The sequence below is a fragment of the Triturus cristatus genome, chromosome 1_1, assembly GCF_964204655.1.
Source record: "Triturus cristatus chromosome 1_1, aTriCri1.1, whole genome shotgun sequence".
NCBI lineage: Eukaryota > Metazoa > Chordata > Amphibia > Caudata > Salamandridae > Triturus > Triturus cristatus.
In genome coordinates, this window is record NC_140579.1 from 207,130,544 (window position 1) to 207,148,784 (window position 18,241).

Below are 18,241 nucleotides of genomic sequence, written 5' to 3' on the forward strand. Positions count from 1 at the left end.
CGATCGGCGTCGAAGGAGAAGCATCACCGCTCGGCGTCGAAGTCAACATCTAGGCGAAAGTCGACGTCGAGGGAAAGGTACAGACGGTCGCCGTCGAAATCAACAGCGACGTCGAGAAGAAGAACGTCGTCAAAAGAACACAGGTGTTCGCCGTTGGAGGCCTCATCGACGTCGAGACTTAGATCGCCGTCGAGAGAAAGGCGCAGGCGATCGTCGTCAAAGACATTAACGACGTCGAAGCGGAGATCGTTGTCGGAGCATGGATCGACGTCGAGGCGGACGCCTCCATTGGGATCGACGTCAAGGCAGGCGCCTCCGTCGCCAAAGGTTTCCATGACGTCGGCGAGAACACAGACGTCGAGGCGAAGTTCCCCATCGGGTTCTGGGCCTCCGTCCAGGTTAAGCCCTCCATCGACGACAAGGCTCTCGACTTCGAGGCATGACTCATCGCCGGTTGTCCACTCGGCGTCTAAGTCTAGATCTCCGGCGATATGCTTATCGCCGTCGAGACAGTCCTCCGCTGTGCGGCTTCAGGAGACGAGGTCAGCGTCGAGACGGAAGTCTCCGCATAGAGAGAGATATACACCGGATGTGACATCGGAGCATGGATCAGCCTCTAGGTCTCCGCCTATTTCCATTTCACCATCGGCCTCAGCAGGATCAGGATCTCCTCCATCTCCTTCAAGATCCAGATCCCCAGAAGTAATAAATTCTTCTCCAGCTCCTCTTTCCCCAGTAGACGATCCTCGTCCATCAAGTCCTCAATTGAGAACGTCACCGACACTCCAAAGGCAGGAAGAGGGACATCTTCCGGGACAAAGCCCCACCAGAGTGCTACCTCAGTCCATACCACCACGTATGCCTGCCATGGCACATGCAGTAAGCATTTCCTTGGCCAGATTGAGGAACCTTGCCCAACCTAGGAGAGCAGCAAGTTCCCATTCTCGGGAAAGAGAGTATGAACGGCGTTCTCGTTCACGTTCGCCCAGGAGAAGATCGAGATCCACCTCTCGCAGAAGAGTCGGTGCGATCTGAGAGACGAAGGCGTAGGTCTCCTACATCCTCTTCATCAAGTTGTTCTTCCAAGAGAAATTACTCTCCCACACTGACAGATTCGCCTCCATCTCGAGTTTCTCCAGTGGATGACATCCGCACATTTCAAGACGTTTTGTGCAGGAGAGCAGCAAAGTTGAACATTCTGATGCCTGTTCAGGAAACCACTACCTCAGTCATCTTTGAGACCCTTCATGAAAGAACGGCGACTCGTCCACTGTTGCCTCTGATCCTTGGGTTGCTTCAACCAGTGATGGACGTCTTCCTCACGCCGGCTACCATCAAGTCGGCTCCGGCGCGAATCCTTAAGAAATATCGTCCCGCTCCGGAGGATCCTCTGTATCTCAAGGCGGATCCTCCACTATACTCTGTGATCACGGCGGCCGCTAGGAAAACCCACTCAGTGGCATGGTCGTCCACAGTCCCTCCGGACAAGGAGAGCAAGACGCAAGAGAGTATGCGGATCGGCCGCTTCCAGTTTAAAGGTTGCCAGTGCCTCAGCGCTCTTGGGGCGCTACGACAGAGAGCTTTGGGATTCTCTTCAAAGATTCGTAGACAGACTTCCTCAGGAGGATAGAAAGGATTTTGAGGAGATCCTACAGGAGGGCAGTTTGGTTTCTAATCAGGTGATAAGTGCGGCAGCAGACGGAGCTACTCTGGCAGCTCACTCCTATGTCCATGGTATTTCAGCCAGAAGATCCTCTTGGCTGAGGTTAACGGCTCTTAAACCTGAGGCTCAAGCTAGGATTCTCAACCTACCTTTTTCTGAAACTTCGCTTTTTGGCTCACACACCGACGACGAGATGGCTCGTATGAAATCAGAGCTCGAGACCATGAAAGCTGTGGGTCTGGAGAAAAGGAAGGAGTTCCGTCGTCGTAGGGGATCTGACAGACGTACCTTCCAGCAGAGGGTTCAAACCCCTCACTGGCAAAAGAACCAAGACCAGCAAGGGCAGAAAAAGCAACAATTCCAGTCTCGTAGATCATCTAGAGGACGAGGGAATAACCGCCAATCCAACAGCGGTAACAAAGCTCAAGGTAAACAATGAGCAATTGCTTCCTCCAATACCATCCACCGCTCCAGGGTGGGGGGGGGGGGGGGAGTATTTCGCGACATCTTCGAGAGTGGCAAAACATCACCAGAGACAAGTGGGTTCTAACTATACTGCGACATGGATACTCTCTTCGTTTCCGGAGTTCTCCTCCCTTGATTCACCCAGTGCATTCAAATCATCAGCTCAAGATGCTACGAGAAGAGGTGGCGACCCTTCTTCTCAAATCGGCCATAGAAAGGGTTCCGAGTGCACAGAGGGAGAGGAGTCTACTCCAGATACTTTCTAATACAGAAAAGAAGTGCAAAAACAGAGTTCAGACCCATCTTGGATTTATGAACACTCAACAAACATATCAAAAAGGAGAAGTTTTGCATGTTAGCACTCCACCAAATATATCCACATCTCCGTCGAGGCGATTGGATGTGTTTGCTGGACCTACAAGACGCGTACTTTCATATACCCATCTGCCAACGTCATCGGAAATTCCTGAGATTTGTGGTTGGAACCTCCCACTACCAGTTCAAGGTTTTACCATTTGGCCTGAAATCAGCACCTCGAGTGTTCACAAAGTGCATGGCAGTGGTAGCTGCTGCCCTGAGGCGAGCAGGAGTCTTCGTCTATCCCTATCTAGACGATTGGTTACTAAAAGGTCCATCGCCCCAGAGTGTAAGCTCACAGCTGACACGCTGCCTGAATCTGTGTCACCGATTGGGGCTTCGGGTGAATTACAAGAAATCCACCTTCACACCAACGCAAAGGATCCACTACCTGGGAGCAATTATAGATTCCGAGCTAGGAAAAGTGTTTCCTTCGGAGGAGAGACAGTTATCCCTCGCTCAAAAAGGCAAGCGGGTTATGGTCAACAATCTGTCTACAGCGCGACAGATATCATCCCTGCTATGTGCCATGGCATCTTGCATATTCCTAGTGCCCAACGCCAGGTTGCGAATGTGTCCTCTCCAACAGGATCTAGAGGACAAATGGGACCAAAAGACTTCTCTTTGGGAGGACAAAGTGTGTCTTTCGACAACGGCCAGACAGTCGATCAAGTGGTGGATGAGGCCGATCAATCTACAGGTGGGAATTCCTTTCCATCAGGAACCCCCATCGCAAACATTGATCACCGACGCATCGCTCCAATGTTGGGGTGCGCATCTGGGGACTCTACAGACCCAGGGGCTCTGGTCCAGCAGCGAGCAGCTATATCACATCAACATGCTAGAGCTCAGGGCTGTCCATCTCGCCCTCAAGGCTTTCCTTCCCTCAATCAGGACGAGTTCCATTTTAGTACAAACGGACAACACCACCACGATGTACTACCTAAACAAGCAGGGAGGTACTCGTTCCAGGACTCTCTCGCTGGAAGCTCAATCCCTGTGGCACTGGATCCTGGCAAGGAACATTTCCATAACGGCGGTACACCTGCCAGGCGAGCTCAACATTCAAGCGGACTCACTCAGTCGGCACTTTCAAGATCCAGAGGACTGGGTCCTCAACGACGAGTTGCTAGAGGACGTTTTCGGGGAGTGGGGCCTTCCGCAAATGGACCTCTTCGCGGAGGAAAGCAACACAAAATGCCGAGGCTTCGCCTCAAAGTACTATCGACCAGGGTCAATGGGGAATGCCCTTTTGATCGACTGGTCAATGACATTTGTGTATGCTTTTCCGCCTCTTCTGCTAATCCCGAAAGTGGTGACCAAGCTGCAACACTCTGCCACCAAGATGATCTTGATAGCACCGGATTGGCCGAGGCAGTGTTGGTACCCAGATCTCCTTCACCTATCGATCCGGCCGCACAAGCGTCTGCCATGCAGGCCGGACTTGCTAACCAAGATGCAGGGGAGGATTTACCATCCCAACCTTCCCTCACTGAGCTTAACAGCATGGCTCCTGAGGTCCTCCAGTATGGCCATTTAAACCTCCCTCAGGAATGTATGACCATATTGAAGGAAGCTAGGAGGCCTTCTACAAGACACTCATATTTTTGTAAGTGGAAGAGATTTTACATATGGTGTATTCAAAATCATTATAACCCTACGAAATGTCAAGAGGAAGTGATTTTACCTTATCTACTCCACTTAGCCAGGGTGGGATTGAAATTTTCCTCCATCAAAGTGCACCTGGCGGCCATTACGGCCTATAGGCGCTCTCCCTCTCAGCATTCATTCTTTAAACTGCAAGTGGTGAAAGATTTTTGCAGGGGGTCAAAAAGGTTCCCTTGCCTCCTTGGGAGTTGAACCTGGTTCTCTCAAAGCTTATGAGTCCTCCTTTCGAACCCATACATAAGGCTTCTTGGTAGCTATTACCTCAGCAAGTAGGGTGAGTGAAATTCAAGCCCTTTGCTCAAAAGCACCCTGTAGGAGAGTAGGGTCTGCTTTCTATGTTCACCCCCACTTTTTGCTTTTGCTTTACTGGTTTTCGACTTAGATGTGGCTGTGGGCCTGCTAACCAGACCCACAGCCCTGCTGTTCTCTCTCTAAATTGATACTATGTACTTTAGGTGCATAACCCATTTGGATAGGATCACCTTATTGGCCCCTGTACAGTGTACCTTAGGTACCCAGGGCATAGGTGTACCCTAGGCCTACCAGGGGCTGCAGCATGTATTATGCCACCCCTGGCCTGGCCTTCCATTATGACACAACTGGCTGATCACTCAGCTGGGGCAAGGTTGTGTAATCACTCCTTGCTTATGTGTAGTATTCCTATACCTAACTTACATATAGACACATGTGTACCTATCGGCCACTCCTATGGCAGGCCTTAACAATCCTGGAGGCAGAGTGCTTGGTAACATGTGAGATGGTGCTCTAGCATGAGCTGAGCCTGTCTGCAGCTTTCGGAACCATGTCCTTATAGCTGTTCTATGATTATAGCTTACCATATACTCTTAAAGTGCCTTATAATCTTAAACGGTTATGGTAACTATGGTTTGGCTTTATCAAAACATGTCGTGTAAGGTGTCTAACACTTTGGAATAATACCCCCATCCCATTTCTAGGGATGAGGATATTATCCCTCACTTCTAGAGGGAGAAGACATGTTGTAACCTACTTACCCGGTTAAAGTTAACCAGAGCCCCAGCATCACAAAATGGATGCTGCTGCCACAGACACGAGTCTGACCTCCTGCTGCTGGGAGTGATCCCGGCAAGGGAGGCTTGGACAATAGGTTTCCTGCCTTGGGAGGTGCGAGCACCACCCCAGACAGGCCTTAGTGTATTGGGGCAGGGAGGGATGAAAAGAATGAGACATGCCTGGGGCACACAAGGTGTCCCGTGCATAGTGCAGTTCAAACCGGTGCTGGGGCACTCCAGCCCCAGTCCTGACGCGAAACTGGACAAAGGGAAGGGGGTGTAACCACCCCCCTCCCAGGTCCCACCCATAAGGCGTGACCTAGCAGGTAACCCAGCCCCCCAGATTAGTATAAGAGTGGTAGCTGGGCCCCAGGAGATTAGATTATCCTGAACCTGCAACTTGAACAGAAACTCTGGACCTTCGACATTCGACGAAAGAAGAAGACTGAAGAATCTCCCTTGTGGCCAAGGAGTGGCTACCCTGTGCAAACAGGCACCATCAAGAGACTACCCTTTGCTTTGCTGAAGTTCTACGAGGGACCGACTGCAGAGCCCGACCAGAGCCTTGACTTCCAGACTTCTCCGACCCTGATCCACATCCACAGCCGAGCTGAAATCCGTGGAGGCGACGAGAGACGTGGGACCGGCTACCTGGGAAAAGTGGCTAGTATCTTCCAGCGCAGCTTCTGAGGCACCCTCGAAGTTGTGCACCGGGGATTGAGAAGCCCCAACCACCATCTGCACCGAAGACCAGCCCCCCACACTCCACGAGTCCTGCGTGGGGCCCTTCTGCATTTTCCTGCTTGCCGCGTCTGTCCGGTTGCTTGCCCGTTGGCTAGTGGCCTTTGTGACGACGCATCCAGAAATCTTCACCGCTGGTTTGGCTCCTCCAGACTGGCTCCCGCTTCCTTGCAAAAGGGAAGCACCCCAGACCTTCCTGGCCTGCACCAGAAGCAAGTCCTCCGTTCTTCGTGGGTTCCGCTTGCCAAGGCTTGGTGAGTGCTAGTCCAACTTCGACGCCGCCGACAGCAAGAGCCTTCGTGGGACAGCTCGCCTCCTGGTCCTGGTCGTCCTCGACGTTCCCTGGTCCTCGTGGCTACAGCGACAAGCTTCACCTTCACCTGCAATCTTCACGACATCGCCTGGTTCCTTCCTGGTTCCACGTGGTCACTGGCTAGTGACCTTGACTCTGTCCCTTCTGCTTGCAGCTCTCCTCTCTTCTTGATCCCAGCCTTGGGATCCACCGGACACTCTTCACTGACTGCCTGTCAGCAACTTTCCTTCAGGCATCCATAGAAGTCCACGACGAAACCCGACGCAAGTTCACACCTATGCACCCGCAGTCCGTGGGCTAGGTAACTTGGGTACTTCGGTGCTCACAAGGGTAGTGACTATCCTAGGGACTAGTTTCCGAGTCTCGACTCTCTAGCTGCTTCAGAAGTGTCCTTAAACTGTTAATAGCTAACAACTACTATTTCTATCGACTTTTACGCATTACGCGTGAGTGTTTCCACTCTGCACCTGAATCCCGTGGGCCTCCCACTTCCTAACTGTTGCTAGTGTAGTGTAGCCCCAGCGATTCCCTAGGCCTAGGCCTATCCTATTTCCGTGACAGTGGTCCTTATACCACTTACTTAGTATATGGTTTGTGTGGCCCCTAGGGCCTAACTGTATTACTTACCTGTGTGACTTAATGTATGCTTAAATAAGACTGTGTTGTACTTACCTTTAATCTCATAAAGAGTGCTGAGGGTTTGACTAGAATAAATACACTTTATTTTATATATATATATCTGTTGTGGTGTCCTTTCATTTGGTATTCAAGGGATTATATATGGTATCACAGCTGGCTTCACATGCCATTCAGAGTTTAGCCTAAGACTGCTCTTGTCCATGCTACCACTAGGATAGCTGGTCTATAAGGTTGACTTTACAACCAATCACCATAAGGGTTGTTTGGACTGATATAAGGTGTACACTAGAACTAGTGACATCATACATCAGGCCAACTTCTCACACACCCTACACGTTTTTTCACCTTAATAGAGTGGTTATGAGGACTCATCCATCTTTTTTACCCAAAGTGGTGTCCGATTTTCATGTAAATCAGAATATCTCGCTACCAACATTCTTTCCCAACCCTTCCTCGCCAGCTGAGAGGGCGTTGCATTCTTTGGATATTAAGCGAGTTCTCAAATTCTACCTAGATAGAACTAAGGCTATCAGAAAGTCTCATCAATTGTTTGTAAACTATGGTGCTGTCCGTACAGGTTTTGCAGCATCTAAACGTTCTATTGCCAGATGGATTGTGTCCAGCATTAAATTGGCTTACCAACTAGCTCAAAAACCGTTGTGGCCTCTACCTAAGGCACATTCCACAAGGGGAAAAGCGGCTACTGCTGCATTTCTCAATAATGTCCCACTCTCCGAGATCTGTAAAGCAGCCACTTGGAGATCTGTCCATACATTCACGAGACATTATTGTCTGGACTCGGACACCAGAGCAGACACTCAAGTAGGACAAGCCTCCTTGAGTAATCTGTTCAACAACTGACTATCTCGGTTGTTGTCTTCAATTTTTAGTGCAGTTCTCATTTGCCTGCAGGTGGAAGGTGGGCTTGCTATTCTATTCAGTGCTTATGACTATTGATGAGGATTCCCTGGAAGAGAAGGATAAGTTACTTACCTGTAATCCTAGTACTCTTCCAGGGGTATCCTCATCAAAGTCATAAGCAACCCACCCGCCTCCCCAGGCAAATGAGAGGATTATATTATAAATATGGAAGAAGTATAACTTTGTGTTTAGACCTGCGGGTCCCGCAAAGAACAACTGACCTAACTGTCACCCCTGAGGCATGATGGGATATTGGAATCAGGGCTGCCTTAAAGGCACGGTGCCAGATTTTACCTGTACAAGGCTTTTCAGTCTCTATGGTATTGTATTGCAATGCAGCCTGCAGGCTAACAATGTTTTTTGATCTGTGTTTGGCACAGTGTTTTCTTTTCTTTCTCATGAGTTTTACCTCATTAAAAAAGAAAAAAAAAAAAAAAGATTTAGGTGCATTTGTATACCTATGGTGTTTATTTGGATATTTATATCTACATTGTCTAGCCTACTATGAGGGCTGCATTGGTTTGGAAAAAATAATATATGTTTATACATATACAGAGCTGTATATATATGTGTTTTTCATATATAATTATTATTATTTCCGGGGTCCCCGCACATGGGCGGGAATATTCAGTGCTTATGACTTTGATGAGGATACCCCTGGAAGAGAACTAGGATTACAGGTAAGTTACTTATCCTTCTTGTTTTGTAAAGTTCAGTTCTCCAGAATGTATGAGCTTGGGACCTTTTGAAACCTTTGATCATGAAAGGTGGAGACGAGGTAGTCGCTTCCATCCTTTGGGTAGGCTTTTTGGGTCGGCTTTTTGGGTCGTGCTTCTGTTGGGCCGTGCAGGTGAGTTGTGAGCTCTTCGCTTTGCAGATGGAGACTCTAAGGGTGCTGAAAGCAGTTTGGAAGCCTGCAGCATCTTCTGGGGAACGAGTGGAGCTTCGTTTGTGGTGACTGTAGAGTATTAGGGGGACCCTATGGAAGTAATTTAGGTAAAGGAATGTTGAGGTCAGAGTGAAATGCACAGTCCAATTCAAAGGGGTTTCTTGCAAACAGGAGAGCATGAGAGATACAAAATGGATGAAGTTGCGATTGGGGTTTTAGGTGCCCGTAGTTATGTGGGAGGTGAGGCTGAGTGAAGAGTCCTTCATGCATGTGCTATTGATTCAGGAAGATCTAAGTCTAAGTTTTATCAGCAATGCAGATGGTGTGTGAGGATGTGATGTTGTGGACGTCCATGAAGTTTTAGTCCAAGTTGGGGGAGAGGTGTTGTTGGGGGCAAAATACCAGGTTATGTGCGATTGGTTGAGTGGGTAAAAGTGAGAAACAGGCTTTGGGTATGCTAAATACACATAGCTTATGGTAGTACAGTATGCTAAACGCACAACTAGATCACTACAGGACACTAGAAATCTAGTGCTGTGTTTTCAATCTCTTGGAAGAACGGCGGGGCACCGTATAGACACAAATTCAACAGCAATGGAGCTTCACAATTGGAAACTTACTAGGCTCATCTCTTTTAACCATGCTGTCTTTTTAAGTGCTTTTAAAATACTTTTGCTTCCTCTGTCCTTGCTTTGTCTTCTACTTTTCCTCTTGCTCTCCTTGGAAGTGTGGACCTGGTGCTGCTGTGTAATGCAGCGAGTCATCTGGTCGGGCAGTGCTGCTTGCGAGTCTCCCTGCAGGATTCATCTGATTGGAGGGCTCTCTGTTTGCTCATCCGCATTAACTGTGTAAGTGAACTCCTTCTCGGGGTTTTCATAGTTCTTATATGATAAGCGAACTAAGACAATGAGCTTAAGGGGAAGCGGTTTTTTATGAGTTTTACTGTCAGATAGTCGCGGTACACTTTAAGTCCTGGAGAAAATTCTACGTTTTGCTTCATCGTTCCTTTGTGATTTCCAAAAAGTAGATGGCTGCCTGATAGAACCTCGAGTCAACTAGGGTATAGCTCATTGCTAGATGTAGTTTCTTAGTTGGTAGTGTCCATGTTGTGGCTTTCCTGTTGTCCTTCGAGCCGAGGGGTTACCCAGTTCGCTGAAGATCCTGTCTGATCCCTTAGTTTGCTCTAGAAAGCGATGGGATGGTTCCTGTGTTTCTCCTGGGATTAGATTTCGAATTCCTTGTTTTCTGTGGATCCTAGGGTAGTTCCCTTGATAGATTGAGTAGAAACTGAGATAGATCTCTTACTGGCTACAGAAGAAAAAAAAAACGGAAAACGCTGTATATAGTTTATGGTTCCCTTTTTATATCTAGATGCTTTTGTAGTTTGCACTAGAAATTGAGTTACGTCCTTGTTGGTACTACATAGTGAATAGTTTCTGTATTGATTCTAAACTCTAGTGCTAACATGTTAGTTTATATCCATGGCTATTCACTGTTTCTTCTATAAACTGGACATTTTCCTGGATAAATGGCTGCATTTGTTGGGGGAGCCTGTTTGCACTGGACATAGTGTAGTTCTTTATTGTTTTAAGTTGCTCAGTAGTTTCAACATTAGCTTCTACTGCTGCACTGCTTTCCTGGTGGCTTTAGATGTTGGCATGTTTCCTAATTGTATATAGATTCTTGATGGTGACGTTGTTGTTTGTCAACATTGAGTGAATTTCTTGTGCAATGAGACACCAAGTGTACGTTTTCTTGGCTCTAAACACACAATGTTCATTTGTTGGTGTTAAGTACTGCATGGTTGGTTGTTTTGCTGTAGATTCTGGAAGGTTTTACTTTTGGGTGTACAGCATGGGTGCTTCCCTTTTAATATTCCATATTCTAGGTGGTTGATTTTGGACACTGTGCCTTAGTTAGCTTTAGATGCTGGAAAGGTCCCAGGGATGACTTTACAAAGTGGGCGGTTTCCTTGGCTCTAGAATTTGTGCCTAATGCCAGGTTGATTCTAGATACATGGTGCCACTGTTTCCACTATGATTACCCACTCTCTTTGGTTCAGTATGTTCTTTGTTGACTCAACCTGTTTAATGGTCTGATTATATTCATTTTTTCTTTGTATGCAGGTGTTTTTCCCCAAATATAAGGGAGTTGATGAGGAGGACAACAGACAGGAGGAGCAGAAGGCACCTCTTTTGAAGGGACTCCATTCCAGCTCCAAGCCCTCCTACCCCAATGGTCACAGCACTGCCTTACTCTTCACCCCTTTGGCCTCCAGCTCAGCCCTGTGCGTGGCCTCTCCCAGTGAAGCCTCTGTGATGATGACGGGTCTGCCAGAGGCTGACCCAGTAGCGCCCGGACGTGGTATCTGCCTAGACTTTGCCATCCTGGACAGTGCCTTTCTGCTGTCCCAGGTGGTGCCCTCTCTCATCATGGGCTCCATTGTGCAGTTTACACAGTCAGTGACTGCCTACATGGTGTCTGCTGCTAGCCTGGGAATGCTCTCCATCTACTTCATAGCCAAAGTAGTTTTTGAAAAAAGCGATATGGCTAAGTCTACGGTGTAGTCTGCATTCTGTTGGCAGGTACGGAATCTATGCCTGCGTTGTCCTGGTGCTTTACTTGGTGGCACTAGGTGCCATTCTTTGTTTCGGGCACTGGATATGCTGTTACCTCACAGCTCTAAAAACCATCTCACCACAGGGCACACAACGCAATTCACCTCTGGGCACTATGCCCCCTAGCACCTTGAGGGCACTGGACATCATATCATGTCGAGGCAGGGGTCCCGCCTCACCTCGTGGAACTTACGTCGTTGGAGCATCGGCTGCTTCACCTCGTGGAACTAACGTCATTGGCGCATCGGCTGCTTCTTGATCATTCCACGGCAGAGTTGAAGGGAGCAGAGCAAAGAGTATTCTAAAATTTTATGTTTTTTACTGGGATTTAAAGTGTATGTGGGTTCACAAGAAGTAGAGTTTTGTGTGCAGAACTCCACAGAAAACAAGCTTCATGTTTTTTAAATGTACCTCGCTGTTGTCTGACGAGGGTTTGATACGTAACCATGACACATACCCTGAACTACGCTTATAGTAATGGCATTGGTTTAGGAAAAAAAATATGTTCGAGGCATATGACCGGCAGATTGTACACTGTGCATAGATCACCATCTGGTGTTGGGCTTGGATGCTTGCACTTTGTTATTGTCTTGGAAGAGTCTTTTGTAGTCACAAGATAGGTGACTCCTCCCTTGGACGATAGTGCGCATGGGCATCGACTCCATCCTCAGATTGGTTTTTTTCCGCCATCGGGTTCGGATGTAACTTCTGCGCTCCGGTTCGGCACCATATTCTCCAAACGTTTTTGACGCGCAAACTATCTAAAACTCAACTGTATTGTTTTCGATCGCGTGATCTTTGACACGCACCTAAACTATTAGATTCCATTCGTTGACGCGGGCCGCTGGGCCTGTCGACGCCGTTCGGGCCTACAGCTAATGGAAAGGACTCCATTTAAAAAATGCCTCCAGTGTGGAGCTAAATTCCCACACAGTGACCACCACAAGGTCTGTAACCTGTGTCTCTCGCCTGAGCACGAGGAGAACAATTGGTAGGCCTGCGCCTCTTTTAGATCTAAGAAGACCATCCGTGATCGCCGGGCCCGACGACACATCATGGCGCAGCGAGCAGCTCCGGTACCGGGGGACATCTTCAATAAAGGCGTTTAAGTCCCGGAGGAGTATTCTGAGGACCTGGAAATCGTGTCCGAAGTAGACGACTCAGACGACCACATCACTCCTGGTCAACAAGTGAGTACAATTGCCCCTACCCCCAACTCCACCTGAAAAAACAGAAGGCCCTGGTCAAAACTTTGCCTGCTGGCCCCAGTTGTGACCGAAAACAAGCTTCAGAAGCCCCGCCCCCGGGTCCGGCTCCGAAGATAAAGGACAAGCCTTCCGGTAGCTCGGGACCGAGCAAACCACAGCTCAGTGTCCCGCAGGCGCCTTCGGCACCGAAGACGGGAGCGCAGCCTACTCCCAAAAAGACATCGGCACTGACCACTTCCACGCCAAAAGAAAAGACATCGGACCCGAAACCAAAGCATTCGGAACCGAAAAAGATTTCTGCCTCCACAGGCAAGCCGAAAGACCGCAAACCACCTCCCAAGGCCTTGGAGCAGAAATCCAAACCCCGCTCGACCCGAAAAATCGGCGCCGAAAGCGGTTACCGAAGAGGAAGAACTTTTTCGACCGGATCCTATCGATCCAAAACAAAAAACTCTCCACATAGAACCCAAAACAGGACATGTGGCTGCTGTTCCACACAAAAAGAGGAAGCTGGACACACCAGACACTCCTGCAGTGCCTGTAAAGAGGAAAGACTGTGCCACTTCACCTATACAACCCTCTTCTCCTGTTCTTCCTCCTAAGCCTGTCTCTCCACATTCTCTAGAACTTCCACCACACTCACCACCACCACAGGATGATGATGATTTTGGGGTTGGGGAGGCAACAATGACCCGTTCACTGACCCTGATGATGACAGACGTACCACAGGACGATTGGGACGATTATGATGACACAATAGATCCCCCAGACCTCCCTGATCCCCAGGCATATCCATCAAAGCCATCTCCCCCAGATAACAATATTGGCTTTGGTCAGCTTGTAAATAGAGCTGCTGTCTACCATGGTGTTCAGATGCATTCTGACCCTGCAGTCGAGGACTTTCTTCTAGACCCCTTTGAACAGTCACAAAAGACTGTACAAACCCTGCCAATGCTAAAGGTTGTCATTAAACATGCCCCTGACATATTTAAGGACCCTGTGAGAGCTAGAATTGTCATTCCCAGGATTGACAAAAAATATAAACCTGCTCCAGATGATCCCACTTACATCAAGGGTCAACTACCTTTAGACACACTAGTGGTAACTTATGCTAGAAAACGTGCCAACTCTCAGACCTACGGTGATGCACCACCAAAGCTGGATAAAGAGTCTAAATTGTTAGATGCCTCCAGCAAGAGAGTTGCTACCAAAGCAGCTAATTACTGGCGGATAGCCAACACACAGGCATTACTTGCTTGGTACGATAGGGCTCACTATGACCAACTGGAAACCCTATTACCACATTTACCTGACCAGTATAAAACCAAGGCAAATGATTTACTCCAGGAGGGCAAATTAATAACCAATGCATCAATTAAGTGTGCCCTTGATGCAGCTGACACAGCCTCTAGAGCCATTAACACTAGTGTGTTACTCAGACGACATGCCTGGTTGCGCATCTCAGGCTTCAAACAGGAGGTATAGACAACTATACTCAATCAGCCGTTCAATCAAGAACAACTTTTTGGACCGGCTGTAGACACCACTCTAGAAAAAATGAAAAAGGACACGGAGACTGCTAACTCCATGGGGGCATTACAGTCTCCATCCACACGTGGTTCCTTTCGTCGCTCCTTCTATAGAGGGGCATTCAAAAATATCAGAACAGACACTCTTCTTCTTCCTACAAAAACACCATGCAAACATCCCCCAACAGATGATATTTTAGAGGCGGATACAGGGGAAATAACAACAAAGGGAGAGGCCGAGGTAACAACAACACTCGCGCCTCTCCCACTAATAAACAGTGACTTCCCTCCCCTCCCCCCCGGACCATTCCACCCCGGTCGGAGGGAGACTATCACACTTCCTACCTGTCTGGAATTCCATCACTAAAGACAAGTGGGTAAGACAAATTATCCAGTATGGTTACTGCCTGGAACTTACAGCAACCCCACCCCCCATACCACCCAAACAGCGTCCAATGTCCACAGAACATCTCGCACTCTTAATACAAGAGGTTCTCTCACTGCTTCAAAAGCAGGCAATAGAACTAGTTCCCTTACAGCATCAAGGAACAGGGGTGTACTCGCTGTATTTTCTAATCCCCAAATAGGATGGCACCCTAAGGCCAATACTCAAACTCAGACCCCTCAATCTCTACATACAGTCAGATCATTTTCACATGATCACTCTTCAACAGGTCCTCCCACTACTTCAACAAGGCGACTTCCTTGCCGAACTAGATCTTAAGTACGCCTACTTCCACATTCCCATACACCCTGCTCACATGAAATATCTGAGATTCATACTGGACGGACAACATTATCATTTCAAAGTCCTTCCATTCAGGGTGTCCTCTGCACCCAGGGTGTTCACAAAGTGCCTTGCAGTAGTAGCAGCACACTTGAGAAGACGACAAATCCATGTCTTTCCATACCTCGACGTCTGGCTGATAAAAGCCAGGTCATTCAACCAGTGTGTTCATCAAACCATTCAGTTGCTATACGACTTGGGATTCACAATAAATTACACCAAGTCACATCTTCAGGCCTCCCACATACATCAGTATCTAGGGGCCACATTGGACACCTCCAAAGCTGTCATATCCCAATCCAGCCAGGATAACCAGCATACAAACACTAATTACCAAATTTCAGCCACAGCATTCCCTCCCAGCAAGGGTATTTATTCAACTCATAGGAATGATGGCCTCTTACATTTTTATCGTACCTCATTCAAGACTTCAGATGCGCCCCATACAAGAATGCCTAGCACGTCAGTGGAACCAGGCGCAGGGACAACTTACAGATCTGGTGTTGGTGGACAGCCGCACACATCGCTCTCTGCAGTGGTGCAACACACAAAACCTTTCCAGAGGGCGGCCGTTCCTAGAGCCGGTTCCACAGATAGTGCTAACAGCAGACGCATCACTCACCGGCTGGGGAGCCCATCTCCTAAACCACACAATTCAAGGCAAATGGACCACTCAACAGAAAGGGTTCCTGTGAGAAGTTGGCCTGGTATATGCTGTTCACTATTTAAAGTGGACACCTTGCACCAGTACAATTCGACTCTTATGGTATTAGGTTTAAGACAACCTTTCAAGAAAGCTATCCTAGTGGTAGCTGTGGAGAACAGCCTTCAGGCTAAGTCTTTAGAGGAATGTAAAGCAGCTTGTTTTACCTTATAATCTCTTGAATTACCAAATGAAAGGACACCACACATGTATAAATATATATGTATTTATTACTAAACAACTCTCTACTAATCTCGTTATGAGATTAGAAGGAAGGAACATCTGCACAATCAATGTTTCACAATAAGTTAAGCACAAATATGGCTGGGGCCCTAGGGGCGTACCAGACCATATACTAAAAAAGAGACTTAAGAACAACGACTTGCAAAGGGACAAGGCCTAGGGCCTTCAGAAGCGCTGGGGCCTCACAAAACTACCCAAGGCAGGTAAGTAAAGGACCCACGGGAGACGCATGCAGTGTGAGAACACAGCCGCGAATCCCTATTGACTTCAATGGAGCAAGTTGCGATTAGAAATGACGAGTTTAAGGATACTTCGGGAGAGACTACAAGCAAGTCACTTACAGGGTAAGTAGTTCTAGAGCCAACGCCCACAGGAGCACCGTAGTGCTGGAGTTACCTCACCCAGGGAAGGTGTCTTTTGGCGTCTGGTCACGGCGTCGTTTTCAATGGGAGCCAATGAAGACTTGCTGCTTGTGAAGACAGGAGAAGTGTCCGGTGGAATCCAAGGCTGGATTCAGAAGAAGGAAGACCTGAAAGAATAGGGGGCAGTGTTCAAAGTCACTTGGCAGTGACCCGGGGCAAGGAAGATGGATGCCCACAGTTGTCGGGTGATTTCAGGTGATCCACGGGTGTCTTGACTCTTCAGCCACGAGGTCCAGGAGGCCTCAACGACAACCAGGAGCTGGATTCGGCCTGTCCCACGAAGTCTGCAGCTTACTGCGGTGTCAGTGACCAGATTGGAGCCAACAAGCCTTGGTAACAGCAAGTCTTGGTAACAGCAAGTCTTGGGGAAAGGACAAAAAGTCAGCGGTGCAGACCAGCAAGGTCAGAGGGACTCACCCAGCGAGGGTAAGTCAGGGCAGGCCTGGAGCAACTATGGGAGCCCTTTGGAAGCCAACCGGCAAGGGATCGCGAAGACGCCTCAGGAGGATCCACTCAACATGGGCCCACGGTCACTCGGGACGGGGTAGGCCTCTGATCTTCGGAGGGATTCCTGCTAGAGGTTTGGACCACACGTGGCCCAAAGCACAGGTTCGTAGAACGTCGTGAAGGGTTTGCAATCGAAAATAGTGCACAGTACCCAGGGATTGCTGTTCCTCGTCACTCGTGGGGTCCACTTGCCTCAGCGTCGCTGGGGACTCACAATGGCCTTGGAGAAGTCAGGAAATCCCCTTCCTGGGCTGCAGGGACTTCGGGCTCCAGCAGTTTTGGATGCCTGCCAAGCAGGGGAGTCACTCCTTGACTCCAAGGGAGATTCTTCCGTCTTCCAGAGGTAGTGGAACGTCGAAGGTCCGGGATTCGTCTTCAGAGCGTCGTCCAGGGGTATCTAGTTTGCAATGGCAAGGGTTCCCTAACTTATACTAGAAGGAAGGGAGGGACTAGCTCTATGACCCCACCTATGGGAGGGTCAGGGGAGTGGGTGGCTACACCCACTTCCCTTTGTCCAGTTTCGCGCCAGAGCGGGGGAAGGTAGCCCCTGAGCCGGTTTGAACTGGTGTATGCACAGAGGAGCCTACTGCTCTCCCAGTGCAGGACTTCAAAGCACTCTAGGAGTGCACCCACCCAGCCCCAATACACTAAATCCTGTCTGGAAGGTGGTCACACCTCCCTGTGACAGGATACCTATTGTTGGGCTCTCTCCACTGCGAGTTTCGGTCATCAGCAGGAGGGCAGCCCAGTGTCTGTGACTGGTGGCATCCATTTTGTGATGCCAGGGCTCTTCAGGATTCTACTGTGTTTCCACAGTAGGTACATGTCTATCCCTCTAGAAGGGTGGGATCATACTCCCACACCAGTTACTGGTGTGGGGGTATGACTCCAAAGCGTTTGACACCAAAAACGACATGTTTTGATGCAGCCATCCCAAAGTTAGCATTTATCGCGAGGTTATAATGCACTTAAGAGTATATGGTTTGACCGCATTCACAAACAGCCCCAGAGAATGGACTCTGAGAGCTGCAGAGGGGCCCTGCTCAGGCAGAGGCACCCCCTCACATGGAAACCAAGCACCCTGCCCTCAGGATTGATAGGGCCTGCCTTAGGGGTGACTGATAGGTTTAAATGTGTGTGCAGGAGAGAAGTAGTGAACCTATATTTCAGTGAGGAGTGCTAGCACCACCTCACCCAGGCTGCAGTAGCAGGCCTGTGGTGTCAGATTTAGTCTGCTTCCCAGGGGTGGCATAATACATGCTTCAGCTCCTGGTAGGCCTGTGAAGTACCTATGCCCTTGGTACCTAAGGTACCATAAACTAGGGACTCATAAGGCACCACAGTATCCGATCACTAGTGCACCTAATATGCACTCCATGTTGTTTAGAGAGAACAGAGAGGCTGGGGCCCTGATTAGCAGGGTCCCAGCCAGACTATAGCCAGAAACCAGTGTAAACCTCAGAAAAAAGTGGGGGCAACATAAGAGGCAGATCCTACTCTCCTACAGTTCCACATCAATCACCTAGAATTACTGGCA

At 48.7% G+C, this 18,241-nt stretch overlaps 1 protein-coding gene across 4 annotated transcripts in view; it reads left to right on the top strand.

Annotated features, from left to right (window-relative positions):
- The window catches only part of SLC45A3 (solute carrier family 45 member 3), a 536,434-nt gene extending 518,699 nt beyond the window's left edge, over positions 1 to 17,735 (top strand). For all 4 annotated transcript variants that reach the window (XM_085624127.1, XM_085624125.1, XM_085624129.1 and 1 more), the window contains one exon: positions 10,814 to 17,735. In XM_085624127.1, coding sequence (XP_085480253.1) covers positions 10,814 to 11,254 — 441 coding nt within the window. In that variant the 3' untranslated portion in view covers positions 11,255 to 17,735. The remainder of the gene's footprint in view (positions 1 to 10,813) is intronic.
- Positions 17,736 to 18,241: the final 506 nt, after the last annotated feature.